Genomic DNA, 22,895 nt, shown 5'->3' on the forward strand with positions numbered 1-22,895 from the left:
CAAGTTTGGTCCAGTGAAGACTAACTCAAAACCACCTGTTTCTTAGCTGGGCCCTAGTATTACCATATTAAAAATGCAACCATACCATGCCTCTGTGGCTAAGTTCCACTAATGTTAAACAATTAACTGGATTTCTTGAAATGATTATATAAATACAGGATGCATAACTAGGGGCACAAACATATACATTTATTCAATATCACAATTCCTTATGTAGAGCCATGAAAAATTTTTAGGGCAGATAGTGTTCCTTTTATTACCAACCAGATAGAGGTAAGAGTTTCCAGATTTGGCACAATATAAGTCATCACGAGAACAAAATATAAGAAAACCAGTGGACTGAATTAGGGGCTTATAGCCCATTTATGTTTAAACAAAAGAGATCTGCATGAAACAAAATATTTTTATTTTGACTTCTAAAACTGCCCCTGAAACACGTTCAACACAGAATAATCCCTTTGTGTATCTAAAAGGTAAACATCTACAAAAAGGATGAAGATGTGATTCCTTGTGCCCCAATGAAAGGAGAGTTTAATTCTACTTCCATTTAATTTCAGTATATTCTATCATCTTTATAACACCAGGCTTCTGAAGGCAGATTACAACTACAGTTAAGATGAACCCATCAGGAAACAGGATAGCCTCACTGAAATCTGGACATCTATAAGAACAGTGAAGAAAAATTAGCACAAACTAGAGTTTAGAGTTGGTTTCTACCAGCTACAATAATTTTTGAAGCTGTTTTAGTAATATTCAATTGTTATTTCTTTTCTCCTCCACCTTTTAAGTTTGCTTGCTTTGTTTTGAGTGACTTGAAATGACAGCTGCATGGGGGAGGACCAGCGATTCCCATAGTCAACCTTCTGCAAGCACCGGGGGCTCTCATGCGCGTCCCACCTCTGCAGAAAACAGGAAGTTGTACTAGGGTAGGCAGGACACGCCTGAGGAGAGGCCCCAACGCTTGCAGGTGGCTATAGGAATCGCCGGTGATGGAGGGAGAACGGCGCTTCAGGGCAGTAAAATTGACCACGTGAACGGAAGAGCGAGCAGGATAGGCGCCATTTTTTTTCTAAAAACCTGTTTGGGGAAGCATTCTCTCCCCTAGCTGCGCCACTTGCTACTTGGATTTCAGCAAAGCCTTTGATAAAATTCCTCACAAGAGGTTTCTAAATAAGCTGAGTGGACTGAAGTTAAGTCCTAAAGTGGTGAACTGGTTTGGAAATTTATTCTCTTAGGCTTCTGCCTGGTGTCATGATTGTTGCAGTTGACCGGGTCGCGCCATGTGGTAAGTGGAACCAATGTTTGGCAGGATAGCTAAAATGTCTTTGTTATTGAGACATGGCAAGACCTGGACACCTGCAACAAACTGACGAGAGGGTGGTGGTAAATGGAAAAACAAAACAATGAGCAGAGATGTTCTCCAAGGGGGATCCCTGCTGCAGCTGCTCTAATTGAGCTTGAGCCATGCAGTACCAGAAATTGAGGCTGTTCCCACACTAGCAGGTCTTGCCAAGCCTCCGCAGCCCCAACTGCAACCTTCCAGACCTGCTGCCTTTCCTCCATCCTGTTGGACCACCACACCCAGGTCCAAATTAAGACCGTGCCTCTCTGCAGCCCCCACTGCTTCCTATACCGGTCCTAGGCAGTGCAACCAGCACAAGACGCAGTAATGGCATGCAGAGATGCAGTCTCATGCTCCTTCCTTGGTTGTTCATTAGTATGGACCCAGTGAAGGTGCAATGGTAGATTTTTTAGTTTAGGATGAAGATATGTGGTAGCTATGTTAATATACCGTTAAAAAAAAAAAAAAAAGGGGGGGGGGGGGAGAAGTGTGACATCTGATAGGACTAAATAACTGACTAGCTTTTGGAGGCCAAAACCACCTCCTACAGTTCTGGACAGTATATAGTGTTATAATATGCTTGTGCTGCCTCAAGAGACTTTGGCCTCAAACTAGTTAAGTTAATCCAATTAAAAACAGGTATCACCTTATTTTCTAGAGAGTGCATGCATACACAGACGTTACAAAATATAAACATGTGGCCCCTAATAGAAAATTGGGGGGGGGGGGGGGGGGAGGTCAAGCCTGGACTAAGGCCCAGCAGTTAAAAAAAAAAAAAAAAGTTAATGCCAAGGAATACAGAGTGCATGAGGCTGATAACAGATCAACCTTGAGTGTCTGAGGATCTCAAGGTGGCAAAAAAATGTGACAAGGGAGTTGCCAAAGCCAGAAAGATGCTAGAGGTAACAGACAGGTTTTATGATGGCTCTTACAGGCTATTGACAAGGTCCCACTTTGAGTAGGGCAGGGGTTCTTACCCCAGTCCTCAGGACACCCCCAATGAATATGCATGAGATACATAAGCATAGTGGAGGCAGTGCATGTAAAATTTCTAATACATATTTATTGTGGGTGTCTTGAAACATGAGTGGCTATGTGCCCAGAGTCTTGGATTGAGAACCCCTGAACTATTAAGATTTGAAACTGTTCAGTGGAAGGCGACAAAAGTAGAATGTGGGTTTGCACTAAAAGCGGTACAAGAGACTTTAAGCCTGAAGGGAGATGATTTAAAAGAAAAAAAAAAAAAAAAAAGGTATGTAATATACAGATTTTTTCAAATACAGAGGAAATAATCACAACATCTCTCTTCCATCCTCTGTCTCGAGTCCCAACATCTTATTCTCTCCTCATTCCATCCCCCCCTGCGCCCCAGGTTCAACCTCTTCCCTCCCCCCAGGTCAGGTCTTCCTTCTTACATCCCCCCTCCCTCATAGGCTAGCCTCTCTCAACTGCCCCCCCCCCCGGCCCAGCAGCTTTCCCCTCTCATACCCCCCTCCAATTCTGAAGCTCTCACAACCCCACCCACACAATTCAGCAGCTCCTCCTCTTTCAAACATGGTCTAGCAGCGCCAAACTCTGCCCCCCAGCAGCTATGATCCAGTAGATCTCCTTATCAAACCATCCTGGCCCCCAAGAGAGGGGGAGCTGCTGAATCACAACTGCCCCCCTGTGTTCCAGCAGTTTTCCCTGAACCAACCCCCTCCAATCCAGTGCCTCTCCTGTGAACTCCCCCCCCCCCCCCAGCACCTGCGGTGCAGTAGCACCCCCTCCCAATCCAGCAGCTTCCCTCAACCCCCACCTCAGACAAGATCCAGCATCTTCTCAGCAGCTTTCTCCCCCTCTCTCAAGCTTCTCTTCCCCCCCCCCCCCCCCCCACCTTAAGTGCTTCTCTAGTGTGTGGGCAGCATTAGCTAGTTACATAAGACTGCCTGTGCTATGCCTGGAGATTTCCTTTTGCCCCATTCAACCACTGTGGAAACACCTTCTTGCTCCTAAAAAAAAAAAAAAAATTCACCCCAGGACTAATGCAATGCTGGCAACTACCAGCAACAAACTATCAGTGTGTGTAAGGTAACATTTTATATTTTTAACATAACTGCTCTGTTGGCCCGATTAAGGAGTTTATATACCACCCTTCAAACTTACTGCCTTTGACCTACATGCTGGGCCAAATTGTTCACTGGTTTTATAAGAACCAGAAAGCTACATCAATTTCAAATTCAACTTTATTACAAGTTATTTTGCATGAAGAATACACATAAATGCCGCATTAACTACATCCAGATTAAAAAAAAAAAAAGTGACATGGTAGGAACATGTTCTCATGTATATTAGTGCCATGACCATAAAAAGCTAGAATTATTTAAAAGTGCATAGAATATAGTTTATGTTCAAGTCCTAGAATTCTTGGGATTCTGCAGGTTTTGAAGCCTGGGCAGATCCTTTTGTTTTCTTGGGTAAAAGAGGAGCTTGAATGTTTGGCAAGACCCCTCCCTGGGCAATGGTGACACCATAAAGCAGTTTGTTTAATTCCTCATCATTTCTTACTGCCAGTTGCAAGTGTCTTGGCAAGATCCTCAGCTTCTTGTTCTCCTTTGCTGCATTCCCAGCCAATTCCAGGACCTCTGCCGCTAGGTATTCCATTACTGCTGCCAGGTAGATTGGGGCCCCAGAGCCAATTCTCTCAGCATAGTTCCCCCTTCTTAGAAGGCGATGAATTCGGCCAACAGGGAATGTTATACCTGCTTTGGCTGACCTAGACTTGTGTTCTAGTTTGGGTTTCTGAACAGTCTTTCCACGCCCAGACATGGTGATTGTCCTGAAAGATAAAAGACATTCAGCATTACAATGTAGAACTGGTCTCCAACAGGGGGTGGGGGGGAATGCAATATACTATTGGGCATATTAGTACTTACAGAAATATTTGCATTTACTGACGTTTTGAAGGAATACACAGTGTATAGCAAGAATATATCCAATATAAGACAATTACAGCAGTAAAAAAAAAAAAAAAAAACGTGTTCAAGCACACAAGACCTCAATGTAAGGAAAGGCAGCATTGTTGTGGTAAGTGACAGAAGTAGCTCTGCTTGGATTGGGGGGGGGGGGGGGGGGGGGAGGGGAATCAGACTAAGTGTGGGAGTTTGTATTTCCCAAAAGAGAATTTGATGGCAGGTATGTCTACTTGTGTTAGGGACCCATAGAAGCTCAGTTTTGCTTAGGTTCAGGCAGTGTTTTAGCACTTTCTTGAACTGATGTTAGAAAGTAATCAGTTTGTTCAGGGCTGTGGGTAAATACTTCAGTGGATATGAATACCCGATTGGACAGTGGCAGATATTGAACTAAATAGGTGATAAGTTGATCCTTGTGGTGCCCCACAGGTCAGTGCCCATGGTAGTCCTGCCAAACAGTATGGACTTGCTTATCTGAGATATGATCTGAACCAAGCAAATGTTGTTCCATTGATACCCGACTGTCGTGCTAGCATGATATTGTGATCCACAGTACCAAAAGCTGCTGAGATATCTACTGGTACTGAGGCAAAATACCCTGTCTTGGTTTCTGTGAAGATCTAGTAGGGATACAAAAAAAAAAAAAGTTCCATAACTGGACCTGAATCCAGTTTGACACGATCTAGCCATTTATTGAACACAGACTGTTCTTGAAAGTCACAAACCAAAAAAATTGTTCAACTCAATGTGAATATTAAAAAAAAAAAAAAAAAAAAAAAAAAAAGACCAAGACCATTCTTCCGTAATCTGGTACAATCATTGGTACTCAGCCATCTAGACTACTGTAATGCACTCTACGCTGGCTGCAAAGAGCAAATACTCAAAAAAAAAAAAAAAAAAACTCCAGACAGCCCAGAACACAGCAGCCAGACTCATATTCGGAAAATTTAAACATGAAAATGCTAAACCCCTACGTGAGAAGCTACACTGGCTCCCACTCAAAGAACACATTGCGTTCAAGGTGTGTACCCTAGTTCACAAAATCCATGGCGATGCCCCAGCCTACATGTCAGACCTGATAGACCTACCACCCAGGAACGCTAAAAAAATCTCGCACATTTCTTAATCTTCCATTTCCCCAACTGTAAAGGTCTAAAATATAAACTAATGCCCGCATCAACCTTTTCCTACATGAGCACACAATTCTGGAACGATCCATGAACTAACCAGCTTCCGCAAACTACTGAAGACCCATCACAAAGATCAACACATGTGAAATCCTCCACATGTATCCAAACTGTCTTATAATGTTTTCTTGTTTTATTACTAATATGCTTCATCATTATCATGTAACCCAAAACCCTCTGTAATACCAAATGTCTTCTTGTATCCACTATTCATGATGTATTGTAAGCCACATTGAGCCTGCAAAGAGGGGGATAATGTGGGATACAAATGCAACAAATAAATAAATGTCTAGAAATGGAGTGTAGAGACTGGCTGGTAGCTTTAAGGCTGTTGGTAGTTGCCCATTAGAAAGAGGGTTCATGAATTTATGAAGCCCCTGCTGCAATATCTTTGATGGGCAGGGGTCAAGAGAGCAAGTAGTTTTTTTTTTTGTTTTTTTTTTAAATAGCAAAGGACCATGTGTCTTTCAGAAGGGGGCAAGTTCCAGTTGCCATCCTTCGCTAATACAAGCAGGACTGCTATCCATCCACTCATCTTCCTGGTTTTGGTTGATGTTGGGATGTTGAAAGCAGAGGTTAACCACTGGCTGAATTATGCCTGGTTCATCTACCCAAGTTTCACTTAAGATGTGAAGATGCTGTTCATGGAACACAGGATTTCTTAGCAGCTGATCTGCAAGACGTCAATCACCTACAAAGCAGTACTAAAAAGATCTTGCTACCTTCCCTCCCCCTCACCACTTTCTAGAGCTACAGAACTGGTGAATGCCAGTTTTGTCTTCTTTGGTTTGGTTGGGGATTAGTTTCCTGTCCCACACACTACCAGGATCCCTGAGGTATCGGTCTGCTGGGTCAAGACACATTTTGTGTCAGAAGCTCCTTGGGCAAAATTTTACTGGGTAGCACAAATCAGCACCAGAACAAGGCAGCAAAACTTCATAATGCTGAACGCTAGTAGTATTCAAATCTGTGCACGGTTAGCATTGAGCATTAGGAAGTTAAGGGGGGGGGGGGGGAGGGTTGTGCCTGGTAAAGTGCACAAGAGCTGTGTGGTAAGCAGAGCTCTTGTGCTCATGCCCAGTCAAACTGGGGAGCAAGGAGCCCTGCAAAAATGAACCAAACTTTGCTAGGCAGATGTTTACTGTTCTAGACAAAGTATGGTGTAGCTTAGCTTAAACCATCCCCAAGCAGCTTTACCAGTAGACTCAAATTCTTTATTGTACCACTCAATAATAAAAGTATTTTTTCACAGAGAGAGTAGTGGAATGCCCTCCCACGGGAGGTGGTGGAAATGAAAACGGTAACGGAATTCAAACATGCGTGGGATAAACAAAGGAATCCTGTTCAGAAGGAATTGATCCTAAGGAGCTTAGCCAAGATTGGGTGGCAGAGCCGGTGGTGGGACTAGTGCTGGGCAGACTTATACGGTCTGTGCCAGAACCGGTGGTGGGAGGTGGGGCAGACTTGTACGGTCTGTGCCCTGAAAAGGACAGGTACAAATCAAGGTAAGATATACACAAAAAGTAGCACATATGAGTTTATCTTGTTGGGCAGACTGGATGGACCGTGCAGGTCTTTTTCTGTCGTCATCTACTATGTTACTATGTAGAAGATGCAGCAGTTGGCATGTAGGCAGTTTTGGTTCAGTGTCTCTCTCATATGCATCTTTAGAAGATGCATTACATTTTTTAAGAAAAAGCACTGCAAAAAAAAAAAAAAAAACCCACACAACCCAACACCAACCTAGTGGAAGCTCAAGCTCACATTTTAAGAGGTACTAGTTTTATTTTACCGTGCACGTTGAGTATTGGAAAATATGCTCTTTAAAAAAAAAAAAAAAAAAGACAAACAAAAAAGGACTGTCATATCCTTTGAAATAGCCAGGAACTGCATTTTAAATGCCCTAATACCAGCTCCAAGCTGGTGTAAGGTTTCCAGTGGTAAGGGCACCTTTGTTCACTGTGCTGTTATCCGAGCATTGGAGAATTAGGAAATAGCCTCATCTGACTACATTTATGTGATATTTGCACTGCTGATGGACAAGCTCATTTCCCATGGTAAGGGCCTCACAGCATTATGCACTGGTAAAATGTGGGCACTAGTCTGGCATGTCTAGCACCCAGGCTGATCCATGTCCAGAGGAGGGTTGCTGGACATGGGTGGCTGCAGGGAAGCTGAGGAAAACCTTGCTAGTGCCTGTTTCATGTGTGTCAGAAACAGGCCTTTTTTTTTTTTTTTTTTTACTAGTAAATAAAATAAATATACTTGGAACCTAAGTAGGTTGCTGCAGGCTTTTGTTGTCCAGGAGGCATGTTAGAGCTAAATATAGATCCAGTTCAGATCATAGAATATGTTTAAGAGACTCCAGGAAAAAAAAAAAAAAGAGAAAGTTTCAATTAAAACTGACTGCTGCCTCACAGACTAAATTTAATAAAACCGATAACCAATAACGCAGCCACATGGAAGACTTTGCACTTGCAAGTGAAAAAAAGTCACTTGTTACCACTAGATGGAGCCCGAGTACAACTCTCGATTCATAAAATGCCAAAAAATCTGCTTTAACATTGACAATATTGTAACCAGTTTAAAATGCATATCTAAAATCAGATGTACAAAAAACCAAGCTCCTCCCAAGTAGAAATGGTTGATGGGGCTGGCCCAACCATTAGGCAGAACTGGATGTCTAGGACAGTCAAATCAGACTAGATTCCTGACAGCCAAACCATCAGTATAAAAATGTATGGGGATGGGAAGTGGGTAGTTTTCAAATAGCCCATTTCCATTTACCTAGATGGTTTTGAACAGGTGTTGGCATCAGTTTAGATGAAAAGAGGACTAGAAGTTTAATAGGTTGAATATTTGTCTAGGGCACCTAAATATTGTTGCACTGATCTTACTGGCTAACAAAAAAAAGTTTTGGTGTCTGCTTCTAAGAAGATAGTCATGAGAGAGAGTGCAACAAAACATCTGCTATTTAGGATAACTCTCAGCACAGCCGAGGCAAGGCCAGAAGCAGTAAGATGCTAGTCCAATCATTCTACGAGTCTCTACATGCTCTACTTTTCAAATAGGATTTGATTGATCTTATGGAGGGAAACAAACAAATTATGTAAAGGCTACCTTCTTGGCCCTGAATAACTCTTATTCCAGAATATTTCTTTTGGCAAGACCTTTCAGATAGAGGGATGATGTAATACCTGAAAATCAGGAGACAAAGGGAGAACAAAAAGAGGTGTAGGCATGGAGGACAAGTGTACAGTTAGTTGGCTCAAAAAAAGTAGGACACCTATAGCTGTTAAGTGTGTGGGATACAGGGAAAGCATTTTTAAAAGGATATTGCCAATTAAGGGGCTAAAAACAAAACAAAGCTATAGATTACAAATAGAAGGCAGAGAGATTCCAAAGTTTATAAGCAATTTCATTTAAAAAAAAAGCCTTTATTGGAGACATAACAGCTAGAATTGTCTTGCACTAAGAAGGCATTTATGGAGCATGGTAATAAAACCAGGAAAGCTCCTAGCTTAACACCCCAGACAGACTCTAGGTGGATATGACAAATGACCCACCCCCCCCCCCCCCCCCCCGTAGGGCAACTGGTGGTCACTAGTCAGATTGCAGCAGAATTTGGTAGATTCTATTAATTCTACTGCTGAACGCAATTCCCCACAACAAGCTAATCAATGAATATTTAGATGAGTGGGGCTTCCATCTATAAACAGAGCGAGAAAAGTGAGGATCAACGAAATACAAGAGTAATTTTAGGAGATCTTAAAAAAGGTAGAGAAAACTGCCAGGAATATGGTTTTCCCCCACAGAATTATGCCCCGTTTCTTGCTTGGTTATTTAATGGTGTCCTGTATGGGCACTCTCTCCCTAGATGTACAAGGCACAGGTGGTCATCCTACCCACACTGGGAAAGGACCCAACTCAATGTGCTAGTTAGACCCATAGCACTTCTGAATACAGATATGAACATTTTTTTGCTAAAATACTGGCAGTGTGATTAGATAACATTTGGAGTGCAGTCAACATAATATGCAAAATTCAGCCAAAATTAAAGCGATGTGTCACTATTGACATGGGGGAGAAAAAAAAAAAAAAAAGTGTTCAGTAGAGTGGAATTGTCTTTTCAAGGTCCTTTAAAAAAAAAAAAAAAAAAAGCCACAACCAGGTTTAAGTGGAAACTTTTGGGAGATGGTGTAAGCCTTTTATGCTGCTCCCTCTAATCAGACTCTTTTCAGTTAGGAAGAGGAGTGCAACAAGGGTGCCCTATAGCCTGGATTACTCCATTGCCAGTCAGATTTATAGGATATCTACAATGAATATGCATGAAGCATTTGCATATTTAAAAAAAGTGGAAGCAGTGTAAGCAAACATTTTGGATATCCTGAAAACCTGACTGGCAAGGAGGTAATCCAGGACTGGAGAAAAGTAGTTTTTCAATTAAGTCTCCCCCTTTCAGATAAACAAGGGTTTTGTTACAGGGGGGTAGGATGAGGGGAGGTGGGGGGGTGAAAAAAATGTCAAATCTGTATAAGCTGAATTATATCCCGTTGGCCCAAACCATTTTAGAGACATTTGGCTCCCCTACTCGGAGATAGGCCAAAGTAGTTTTTAACCCTTTAAAGGAAAGGGTTAGAGGCATTAGATCTGAAGGATTTGGGTCCTCTGTAACGATTACAAAACTTTACAGGGTGGACAATTCTCTATATTTTCAGAAGTGGGATGTTCTTCATGGGCAGCAGTTTTGGGCTAACCTAGAGAGGAAGCCGAAAACTAGAGACATCAATATTTTAAGCCAATACTCAATTGTCTAATTTTTCAGAGCCTATGCAACAAGATAAATACACAATCAGCTGTCTGAATCTAAAGATTTATCTACCCATTTTTCCCCATGCTTGCTGATGTGGTTTATCAGTATAAACCTTGTTCAGCAGTCAGAAATTAGTTGCAATACATGCTAATAAGGTGTACTGGTATCCTGCAAAAGTCCATTTTCAACATGAGAAGCAAATTACCTTTGTTGTTGGAAGAAAGGAGGAATTGTGAGGAACGTTGGTATAGTTCTCATGTGTTCCAAAGCCACTGAGGGGGGAGGGGTAGAATGAGTAGGAGGGGGTGTGGGAGTAGAAAGGTTTTTCTTTAAATCTCTTAACCTTAATTGGATTGGTTAATGACTCTTTTTTTTTCTGTACCGATTCTTATCCCTTTGTTATTCCTTCACAAGTTTAACCATTTTTTTTTAATTAGCGGGGTGATGTAGTCTACATTTGGCACAACAAAAGCCCTAGCTGCTATATTCTGTAGTGTTCTTACATTTTTGTTCCGATTTAGATATAGCTACCACATTACAGTACAGTCAAGAACCAAACGAGTATGCAAACATGATTTTAACTACAAACATCAAGTTTCTAAAGAACCATAATGCCCGACATGAGCACTGATGAAACTTCTGTTGAGAAGGTTAATTTGGAGTCCAAGGTAACTTCCAGATATTAACTACCACATCAAGCTCATTTCTTATGAACCAAGACCTTACTTACTAGCAGATAGTACTGCAGCACCTAGAAAGGAGATTTAAGTTTCAAACCAAGTTTAGTCCAGCCCAGGATATATTCTCAACCAAATGAATTTTTTGAACTCCTGCCCACTAGATCAGATATGCTAAATAGATGCTGCATCTCTACATATGGGGTAGGGAATTTCCTTTTTTGCCCTAAGAGATGGGAAGGAAAAGAAGCAGCAGCAGCCTTAGGTGGAAGGGTATTGAGCACCCCCCCTCCCCCCCAATTTAGATTTTCATTTTTACCATGTTTACACATTGATCCAATCTGGGTTTTGCTTCCATTGAAAGCAATGGAAGTAAAACCCCGACTTGGTCGATCTGTCCTTTTTCTGGAGCCATATGGTAACCCTACCCACCCCCAAGTTCGCTGCTCTTACAAAAAGACAGAGATAATACAGCATTTCTTTAGGCCATTGCTTTCTAGTATGGTCCCAAGACACCACATGCTAAATAAGAGCAAGACAGATACCTCTCATCAAGTTTCCACCCTTCCACTGCTGAACCTACCACTTGGCAGACTAGGTAACTGCCTAGGATAGCAAACAGGTCTGCACTAACATCCTACATGATTGTGGGGGGGAGGGGGAAAGAGAGGAAACAGGATATCATCTCACAGTGTTCAAAGCCCTGCTATTGTCCTGCTTTTTCTTAAGTGCAGTTTCAACCCCAGTGGAAGTAAAACAATGACAGCAAAAATGAAGAGAAGGGGTGAAGATATGCTGGAATAAGAAAATATATTAAATACAGGAAAGGAAGGACACACTGAGTTGGTTCCATCTAGGTTATCAGATATCCGTGGGCTAATCATGTTCTCTTCATCCCTAGTACGCAGAAATGGACCCCCACCCCCTCCCATCTCTAAAATGGGTTTCTTGTTTGTTTAGTAGAAAGTGAATATTTAATCTATATTGGCTACTACAATAAATTGGAGGCTGACAGAGACCCCAAAGAAGAGTAGCTCACTGGAAATAGCATCCCTGTTTCTTGTGAACCCATTAAAAGTCTGGGCTCCCAACATAAGTTTGAGAACCACTGCTTCAAGTATCCTTAAGAGTTGCTGTAGTCATTGAAATGGCTAATTCTCATGCAAGTCTACCAAGTGCCTCAAAAGGTCAGGCTCATAGCACTACAGAAACCCTTCTAAAAGATGAATACATCCCAAAAACATCTAATCCAATGTAAAACATCTTGGGACAAAAATTAAAACAACTCAAAAAAATTTAGACATTAAAAGCAAATTACATACCTTTAAAAATGTAACCAAACTTCTTCCAATAAAAACCCTCAAAGCAAACTACCCCCTCTTTTCTTGATGCACATCCTTTCTATGCTTATTTTAACTACTAGAAGGTAACATCACTTATTAGCACCATACACATCTGCTTTAAATTTAATCAACACCACCTGTTTTATCAAAGAACTAACTCAATCCTACCTTTTCTCCCACCTCTAGCTGTTCTGTTGTGGATAAGGTTCCTGCACCTGAGCCAGCCTTTACAAGATGAGCAGCGTTGGCTGTCTAAACTGCATGCCATTATAAGTTGAAACCTTGCCTTTTTCTTACAAAATCAGATATCAGAAGGGGATAGCTTAGTACAGGGCTTCCCAAACATGTCCTACCGCCTGCACAGCAAGTTGGGTTTTCAGGATATCTCCAATGAATACCCATGAAATGAATTTGTATGTGCTTAGATCTCCAATTTATATAAATCTATCTTATGCATATTCATGTAGATATCCTGAAAAGCTGATTGGCAATGTGCCATCTCCAGGACAGGATTGGGAAGCTCTGCCTTGGTGATCATTCATGGGTTTACTGTAGTGGAGAGAGTCACAGACTCTGTGTTGGTTCTACCTTTGGCAGCTTATCATTAGAAATGAGCTTGTCTTGTCTGAAATAATCTCCCAAGTTACCTAGTTCCAGGCTGGAAATTTTAGGCTAGTCTTGGATTTCTGACAACCCTATCCTGATATATTATGGGACCTGTAGCACTGATTTAAATGTGTAGAATCAAGAACTAAAAATCCTACACTGTGTTAAGATATAAGTTCAAAACCAGGACTGACCCTAAAGGCTCCTTCATGGAACTGGATAACATGACAGCTCTGTTTCAAATCATTCTGGGATAAGGCTGCCAACTAGATCCAGATTGTCAGGACAGGGTTGATCCAGTCCTGGGTTTACCCCATTGCTTGTAGGGATTTGTAGTTCTGAATTTTCCCCATTGCATTTCCTATCAAAAGCAAGACTACAAGTCTTTGCATGCATTGTGGTAAACCCAGGACTGAATCAACTATGTCCTATGAATCTGGATCCAGTTTGCAGCCTTATTCAGGGATATGACAGAGCTGCCATGTTATCCAGCTCCAGGATGGAAATTTTTTGCCAGCCCTGGTTTTGAACTCAGTGTGGTACTTGCAGACCCTGATTTTAACCCATTGAGTTCAAATCTTTTTTTATTAATATATATTTTAAATAAAGTAGCTAAAACATGTATACAAAATGATGCTTCATCAGAGAAATACATTACACGCTCAAATGAGTAGAACTATAAAAACAATTATGGGAAAAAACAATATTAAAATACTAAAATAATAATCAAACATATAAACGGCGAGTGACCGACTCACTCGCAAATGCGCAGTAGAGACTTCCCTCTCTGTCCCGCCCCTGCGTCAATACGTGATGACGAGGGCGGGACAGAGAGGAAAACTGCACTGCTGAGGTTGATACCATTCCTCCCCCCCACCCGGCCCAGGCCCTCTCTCCGCTACTAACACATCCATTTGCTGGAACGCAGCATGCACATCAGCTGAGCTGCCGTCGGCCTTCCTTCCCTGCCTGTGTCCCACCCTCACTGACGTTACATCACAGGAGGGCGGGACACAGGCAGAGAAGGAAGGGCCGATGGCAGCTCAGCTGATGTGCGTGCTGCGTTCCCGCGAATGAATGTGTACGTTTAGTAGTGGAGAGAAGGCCCAGGCCAGGTGGAGGGATGGCGGCAACTCCGGGGGGGGGGGGGGATGGTAGCGGTGGCGACCTCGCGGGGAGGGGGGGGGAGGGAGGGGGAAGGAAAACCCCAATACCAGCCCGTTTTTACGGGCTCAACGGCTAGTAATAATAATAAAAGAGCATGAAGTTCTCAGAAATCCAGGATTGACCTAAAATGTCCCTCCTGGAACTGGGTAACTTGGAAGTTCTGATGTAGTGGTATGAGCTTTTATTCACAATTACCTGACGAATTTCTCTATTTATATCCCCTCCCAACTTACTTTAGTTTATTCTCAGTTGGCAGCAAGGAGGTTAGGTTGAGAACAGGAGATGGTACAAGGCTATCAAGTCCATTATATGGGTTGAAGCCAGTAGGTAGATTCACAAGTACACCCAAAGCAATAGTAAAAGATTATTAGAAATAGTGTACTGCCTATGCGTGGTCCATCTGTAAAAAGTCAAAAGCCGTTTCATTTGGATAGACAGTGCCTTAAAAGGTGGAGGACAAAATATATTTTTTTATTTGTATTTGACAGCATTTTAATGTATTTGAAAGCATTCCATATGTAGATACAAATATCATAAAATCAAAACTGAATATCAGTAAAACAGCTTACCACTAAGTCAATGGGTGACTAATTAATTTATTTCATTTAGATTTTGCTCACACCTTTTTCAGTAATAGCTCAAGGTGAGTTACATTCAGGTACTCTGGATATTTCTCTGTCCCAGGAAGGCTCACAATCTAAGTTTGTACCTGAGGCAATAGAGGGTTAAGTGACTTGCCCAAGATTACAAGGAGCAGCAGTGGGATTTGAAGTGGCCACCTCTGGATTGCAAAACCTGTGCTCTCACCACTAGGCCACTCCTCCACTTAAGGGCTCAGGCTGTAAATAGATGCACACTGGTTTTAATTTTGCCACACGTCCATTTCCCTGCCCCAACCCCCCCCCCCCCCTTTTTTTCAGCACACATTCAAAATATACGCCCACACTACAGCAAGCCACTTTTTGGCATGCTTTTGTAAAAGGGCCCCTGAACCCCTATGGCTAGACAGTTTCCTCCTCAATGCTGTGAGACATGAACCACAAGCAGACATGTTTTCTTTTTTTTTTTTTTTTTTTTTTTTTATTTTTTTTATTTATGCATTTTCCAATATCATACAAAGCTAATAGCCATATCTTACAGTGCCATTTTGTTTTTGTTATAACCTAACATATCTAACATAAACATTAACTGAAACATCTAACATCATCATCTGTTATCGCTCAAAAGAACCCTATCCTCTTCCCCCCCTTCCCCACCCAAACTCCCCCTCCCCTATGTCTGTGTGTTTAACATAACTGCTGCCATATTCTTGGAGGACCATGTAGTATACAAATCCCAAATTTTGTGGTATTGAGCAATTTGCCCATTACGCATTGCAGTAAGCTTAGACATCAACTGAATGGACCTCAGTTTGTTTATAACCACGGGTAAATCAGGTAAGTGTGATTTTTTCCACCATGATGCCAGGACCATCTTTCCTGATACAAACACCTGTGTGGCAAACCTATGGATGTGATTTTTGATTCCTGGTGGCTTAAAGTGTAGCAGGCATGTGTGCATTGTCATTGGGTATTTTATACCCGTCACCCTGTTAACAAAATCCCCTATTTTTTCCCAATATCTTTGCGCCTGATCACACGCCCACCATATTATGATACATATCTCCCGTCTCTCCACATTGCCGCCAACATAGAGCAGAGCCCGATCGATACATAGTGGTCAAGTGGCTGGGGGTGTAATACCAGCTATAGAGAACCTTGTGCTCATTTTCAACCAATGCACTGGATATCGATACTCTCAATAAGGATCTAAAGGCCTGTGCCCATTGTGTAGGTTCATAGGAGACCCCCATTGCCATTTCCCATTTTCTTGTGTAATGTTCCACCGGTTGGGATTGGGATAGTAAAGCTCTGTATATCCTTGAAATACTACCTCTGAGGCATATTTTCAAAGCACTTAGCCTTCCAAAGTTCCATGTCTCCTCCTCCCATTAACCCCTTCTCCAGTGTTGTTTCGGCTAGACTCAGCTCCTCCCCTGCATTACGATAGACAAAATCTCGCACCTGGTAATATTGAAAAGCCTGGAGAGGCGAAAGCCCATGTTCCTGACGCAACACTTGAAAGGAAGGAACCTGCCCCTCCTCGCACATTTGCCCCAATGCATACAATCCCATGGCCTCCCAGTCTTCGTACGCTTTATCAATTGCTCCTGGTCCAAATTGGGGTGTAAATCTAAGGAATGCATGTTTAAAATATTTCCTCTCTGGAAAAAATTTCTCCCTAATCCTATACCAGGTGTTTAGTGGCCATTGGATCAGGGAAGGACTGTCTCCTATTACCTTTTTCAGTTGTTGCTTTTGTAGCCAAAGTATAGCTCTAAGTGGGAACGGCTTTAACCAACTCTGTTCTATGCAAGCCCATGTCTTCCCCCTATCTTGTAGCCAGATCGCCAGGATTCGTAAATGAGCTGCAAAGTAATATTTGCGGAGTGCAGGAACCCCCATACCCCCCCATCTCTTAATTGACACAACGCCTCCCGCCAAACCCGGGGCGGCCTTTTCCTCCAGATAAAGGAAAACAGTATTCTTTGCAAGCCCCGGAAAAAGTCCTCAGGAATTTCAATTGGTAAGGCCATAAATAAGTAGAGGAGCTTCGGGAGGACTATCATTTTGACAGCACTAATCCTGCCCACCCAGGATAGTGTTAAGCCCTCCCACCTCTCTAGCTCCCGAAACAATTCTAACGCCTTCGCTGGGAAATTGCTTTTAAAGATTTCTGCCAGACTATGAGGTATATTGACCCCTAAATACCTGATGTATTTATTAGCCCATCTATATGGGAACTGGATCTTCACTTGATCTAAATGAGTACTAGATATGTTTATGTCCAGCGCCTCTGATTTGTCAAAGTTTATTTTAAAGCCTGATACGGCCCCATAGGCCTGTATTTCCTCTCCGATCAATGGAAAAGCTGATAGGGGATCTTTTAAGAGAAGCAGGATATCATCCGCAAAAAGGAGTATTTTAGTCTCAATCTCCCCCCCCCCCCCTCTCAAACCTCGAATTCCAGCGTTTGCTCTGATTTTGGCCGCAAAGGGCTCCATCACCATAGCAAACAGCAGTGGTGACAGTGCGCAACCCTGCCTAGTACCTCTATGGAGAGAAAAGGGGCGGGACAAGATCCCGTTGATTCGCACCGCTGCCCTCGGGAGTTTATATATGGACTTTAGCCACACCGCAAACCTCCCCTCAATACCCGCCTTCTTTAGTACTGCAAAAAGAAAGGGCCAACTGACACGGTCGAAGGCTTTTTCAGCATCTAAGGAAAGTATACACAGGGGAGATTTAGTGATCTGTGCCCCTTGAATTACCTGCAGTGTCCTTCTAATGTTGTCAAAAGTTTGGTGGTTCTGTACGAAACCTGCCTGATCCTCATGCGTGAGCATGGGGAGATATTTCTGCAATCTAGTGGCTAAGATCTTAGTAAATATCTTATAGTCTACTCCCAATAATGAGATAGGTCTGTAGGAGCTACATATGAGGGGATCCTTGCCTGGCTTGGGAAGCACTGTAATGGTCGCCAGATTCCAAGTCGGTGGTAGGCCAGTAACCTCGTCTATGGAATTGAAGACTTTTAACAAAATGGGGGACAATATCTTCCCAAAGCTCCTATAGAACTTATTAGTGAACTCATCAGGTCCCGGGGCTTTATTAGGTAACAGTCCCTTGATCGTCTGCTCAACCTCCTCGACTGTGATGGGGCTGCCCAGTAACTGATCAGCTTCTTCTGTAAGTGCTGGGAGGTCTATATCCGCCAAAAAATTGGCTACCTCCTCTGGATTCTGTGCTATTTCTGATTTATAAAGCTTTTCATAGAATCCCCGAAAAGCCACTTCCAAAAATTCTTGATCAGAGTGTACAGATCCCTCCTCATCCCGCAACCCTCCTATCACATTTCTGGTGTTGTGTTGTTTTAATTTATGGGCTAATAGTTTACTTGGTTTGTTGCCGAATTCGAAGTGTGTCTGGCGTACCCGCTGCAACTTCTCATTGATATCGGCTAGCTCAAGGTCATGTAGCTGTGAGCGTAGATCATGTGCCCGCATCCTAAGGGTCGCAAGATCTGTTGTCTCTCCCCGCTGCAAGAGTGCCTCAACCTCGACCAATTGCTGGCAAATGTCATTTTCCTGCACACAGCGAGCCTTCCACACCCGTGACTTTAATGCTATCAGATGGCCCCTTATCACTGCTTTAAGGCCTTCCCACAAAACAATTGGAGATACTTCTCCATTATCATTGAAGTTAATATACTCTTTAATAAAGTGTTCTACTTGAGATACATTGTTTGGATCAGTCAGTAGTGCGTCATCCAGACGCCAGAGGGGTCTCGGCCTTTCAGGTCCCAATCCCCGGATCTGCAATAGAACCGGGGAGTGATCTGACCAGGTATGGGGAATGATCCACGGGGTTTCAGCTCGACCCAAAAGGGAGGCATCTCCTAGCCACATATCTATCCTAGATGAAGTATGGTGCACTGTTGAAAAAAATGTATAGGTTCGTTCTCTGGGGTTATCCCTGCGCCAATAATCTATTAATTGCCAGCGTGTAAGGAAGTCCTGAAAATTTCGCCTGTCTTGTCTAGCATAGTTTGCCACGGTTGATGAATTATCCAGACTTGGGTTCAATGTAAGGTTAAAGTCCCCTCCCAGTAGCAAGGATCCCTCTATATTCCTACTGAGCAATTGGTCTAGCTCTTTAAAAAATTCCGACTGTTGTGCATTGGGTCCGTATATATTTACCATGGTATAGGTTTGGCCTGCTAATTCAAAAACTACTAGCAGATATCGGCCGTGTTTGTCTTTTATCACTTTCTTTATCCCCCAGGGCTTGGTACCCCAAAACACAATTAGAACACCCCTGCTTTTTGTATTATCCTTGCTGGAGGCAAAGTGGATGATTGGATATTGCCTATGACTGCAAAGATATTCATACCTTGCTTTTAGATGGGTTTCCTGAATCAAGCCCACATCTATTTGTAATCTCACCAGCTCCCGGAATAACAACTGCCTTTTCCTGGGGATATTTAGCCCTCTTACATTCAAAGACATACATTTAAAATCTCCCATACTCTTATAACAGTGATATGCTTTCCTTATTATCCCTGCTTACCCGTTGGTCATTGTGCCCTAATAGTCCTTTTTCTTTTGTCACACAGAACTGATCCCCCTCCCTCCCCTCCCTCCCCTCCCTCCCCTGAATAAGCCCCATCCCTTCCCCCCGGATACCCCTAATAATTATGTAACACCCCATGATGCACCAGCGGGTGTCTACCTATGGAGGAAGCAGCCGCCCCGCTTTCTACTCACCCCACAGAGCTGTCATTACTTCGCGCCGGAGAATAACATAACATATGCAACTTATTCAACAACATTAACCAAAAGTCTAACTTTGCTCCAATTTGAAGTCTGAATAGCCTCAGGTGATTCGTGCGGATGATTGTTGGCGTTGTAATCTCCTGGGGCCTTTCCCCACTCTCTGCCACTTTGGCGGCAAGGATCTAGTGTTGGTCTTTTTCTCAGGGCCTGCAGCTCTCCTCTCTTCAGGTTCCGGTGCCTCTGGCCAGATAGCTCTTGCTTCCTCTATAGATTTTATCTGGTGCATAGTTCCATCTTTGTAGAATGCTAATGCAAAAGGATGCCTCCACCTATACTGAATTTTAAGTTCTCTCAGATGTCTGGTGAATGGTTTCAGGTCACCCCTCCGCTTCAGAGTCGCTGCCGCCAGATCCTGGTAGATTTCGATAGCGTAAGAGTCCCATTGAAAGTCCGGGGTCTGGCGAGCCATTTTCAGCACCCGTTCTTTTAGCTTAAAGCTGGAGAAACAAGCAATGATGTCTTTTGGCTTATTATTCCGTGCTGCTCCCAGGGCTCTGTGCGCTGTTTTCAGCTGTATGGTTTCAGCCTCCACACTATCTCCGTTAGTTGAGAGCAGTGCGCTAACCATTTGTTGTACCACGTGCTCACAATCTTGGTAAGTGGGCACTTCTGGCAGGCCCCGAAATCTTAGATTATTACGCCGGCCCCGGTTTTCCAAATCCTCTATTTTTTCTAAGAGCTGTTGCTGGTTCCCCTGGATCTCACTGATCTGCTGATCCATATTTCCTATGGCTTCACTGTGTGTTTCCACCTGTGTCTCAGTTTCCTCCAGGCGGGAGCCCAGTTCCCGGATCTCTCCTCTCAGATCTTCCTTAAGCATCGCAACTTCTGCCCGAAGTGCTTTCAGGTCAGAGCCCCCCTCTCAACTCACCCCTGTTATATTCCACTGTTCTATCCCCTAAGAATATCCTGAATTTACTCTGTCTTATATAATTCTTCACAATTTAACCCATAATTGTACTGCAACCAATTGCACTTCCACCTTTTACAATGTATTGTAAGCCACACTGAGCCTGCAAATAGGTGGGAAAATGTGGGATACAAATGGAAATAAATAAATAAATAATGTCATGGAGCCAAGCCTCTAAGTTCAGGGGAACCTCTTTCTCCGAATCTAGTTCACTTCGGTGTTCCAACATGCTTTCCGCAGTCTTCGTTTTCCCTCCATTTGCCGGCTCCTTCACCTTCCGCATATCCGCCATTTTAGATTGGAGCGCCGCTGCTCCTCCTGCAAAGGCAAAGCGGGAGAGATCCGCCACGTTTAGCTTCGTTTTCAAGTGCGGCTGCCGCTGTAGCGCTTTTATGAATCACCAGCTCCGTCTAAGTTCTCCGGCTGCGATATAACCTCTTTTTTAGCTTAAGTTCTCCGTGGGGTTGTAGGAGCTCAGCTCTTAAGCGGCCATACTGCTTGGTGATGTCACTTCCACTCAAGCAGACATGTTTTCAATAGCAAATGAAGTGTTTTTGAAGTCATTGGCATTGCAACATGGAATACGTGGTGAATCTGATGGGAGTGTGGCTTCACTGAAGAATCCTATGGATGAGAGAGCTGTTCCTATTAATTGTGTGGAGAGAAGTGAGCAGTTCAGCACTGGATATCTGGCCTCAGCTGTATTCTCAGCAATCAATAACATTGCCATTAAACTCCGCTTATAGAATCCTTCTAATGTAGGGATTCTCAACGCAGTCCTCAGGTCCCACAAAGCCAGTCAGGTTTTTAGGATATTCACAATGGGGCTGATATTCAGCCAGTGGTGGGGCAGCACAGTTAAAGCCCGCTGCTGGCACTGAACCCAGAAATTCAATGCTACACCATATCTGGTGATCAGCATTGAATTTCCAGTTTCATTTTTGGCCGCAGGAACTTAACCAATTAAGCCGTTAGCACTAACTGGTTAAGTTCCTAGCAGTTAAAGATAGGACTGCTATTTATGCGGTCCTATTTCAAGCGGTTAATATCAATGCTAACTGGCTATATTGGATGATCTAGCCAGTTAGCTGCTATGCTCTAACTACAAATATTCAGCAGAGATAACCAGTTAGCTGGTTAAATGCTATTTAAGCAGTCAGCAGCCATTGCTGACCGTTTGAATAGCGCTACAGATTGGGGAGAATGAATATGCACAAGATAAATTTGCATACACTGCCTCCATTGTAAACAAGTGATTTGTGCATATTTATTGCTGGATATCTTGACAACCAAATTAGCTTGGCATGTCCTGAGCATTGGCATGAAAACCCCTGTTCTAATGCAGTGTTTCCCAAGTCCAGTTCTGGACTACTCCTTGCCAGTCAGGTTTTCAAGATGTCCACAATGAATATGCATGAAGTTGATTTGCGTGCAGTGCCTCCATTATAAACAAATCTCTTTCATGCATATTCATTGTTGATATCCTGAAAACCTGACTGGCAAGGGGGTACTCTAGGACCGGACTTGGAAAACACTATTCCAATGTTATGAGTAGATTGTTTTGAGCTCTTTATGGAACCATTTTAAAAAATATATTCTTGACATCTGTATGTTGTTGTTTTTTGTGAGTGCACGTAAAGTTTAGTATGATTCAAGATGTCATTACATTGCGGTATCAAAGTTAAAAGGTCAGTCTTACTCAGTAGGAGCTCTCAATCAAGAAATCATACAGATGCTCAGCGCTGTCATTAAATACAGCTAGTAGCCTTCACCATGACAACATAAAATGTTTTTGGACCTCAGAGGTGACTCAATTCACATGGGCAAACCAGCTCATGATTCACCTTAATCATCACCATCACATCACATTAATTTTATTATTTCAGTCTTTGTTTTACTATTTTTAGTAATTTTGACATTTTAAATTAAAATTCACGGTACTTATCTTTAGAGGAACTTGTCAATCAAAACAGGACCAGCTAGCCAACATGGGCCATGTTTCACTTTTTCGCTGCTTCAGTTATGGTGAAAGCTAGTATTTAATTTAGCGACAGTGCTGAGCATCTGTGTGTGATCACATTGGGATACACATGAGTCTCAGCATCCTCAAACAGTCAGTACAATTACTCTCAGTACACAGCGGGAGCTTTTTCAGTTGACAAAAAAAAAGGTATTTGTAGCCAAATGAAAATATGTAAGTTTTTGGTCTGTGATTTTTTTTTTTTGTAAAGTTGAATATTTTATTTTCATGAAGAATTTGTCTTTTTAGATGTGAGGGTGATCTTCTTTAAACATCTTAAACCCTTAGAAGCAGGCACTTATTTCTGCCGAAATGCCATTGATCTTCTGCAGCTACAAGTCTTGGAACATGATCTGTGGTCATTGGGTGACATGATTTGCTCAGTGCTGAGAGACAGGCAAGTGATTGTTCATATTTTAACAACTATACAATAAATAAAATATTT

The 22,895-nt window shown here is 42.7% G+C and overlaps 1 protein-coding gene across 2 annotated transcripts; it reads right to left on the reverse strand.

Moving 5' to 3' along the window:
• Positions 1 to 3,549: 3,549 nt before the first annotated feature.
• On the reverse strand, positions 3,550 to 12,685 carry LOC115471246 (histone H2A, sperm-like). Of its 2 annotated transcripts, none has more exons than XM_030204948.1 (2): positions 12,667 to 12,685; positions 3,550 to 4,160 (listed from the first exon to the last, which is right to left on the reverse strand). In XM_030204948.1, exon 2 carries the CDS (start codon positions 4,148 to 4,150, stop codon positions 3,740 to 3,742), a length of 411 nt encoding a protein of 136 aa, XP_030060808.1. In that variant the 5' UTR covers positions 4,151 to 4,160; positions 12,667 to 12,685; the 3' UTR covers positions 3,550 to 3,739. The 2 variants fall into 2 exon arrangements, with proteins under 2 accessions (XP_030060808.1, XP_030060807.1); XM_030204947.1 differs by lacking the exon at positions 12,667 to 12,685 and adding an exon at positions 12,293 to 12,391.
• Positions 12,686 to 22,895: the final 10,210 nt, after the last annotated feature.

Source organism: Microcaecilia unicolor, chromosome 5, assembly GCF_901765095.1.
Source record: "Microcaecilia unicolor chromosome 5, aMicUni1.1, whole genome shotgun sequence".
Taxonomy (NCBI): domain Eukaryota; kingdom Metazoa; phylum Chordata; class Amphibia; order Gymnophiona; family Siphonopidae; genus Microcaecilia; species Microcaecilia unicolor.

Excerpts from the sequence above, each read along its gene's own strand:
- LOC115471246 (XM_030204948.1), bottom strand. The coding sequence starts at position 4,150 with ATGTCTGGGCGTGGAAAGACTGTTCAGAAACCCAAACTAGAACACAAG.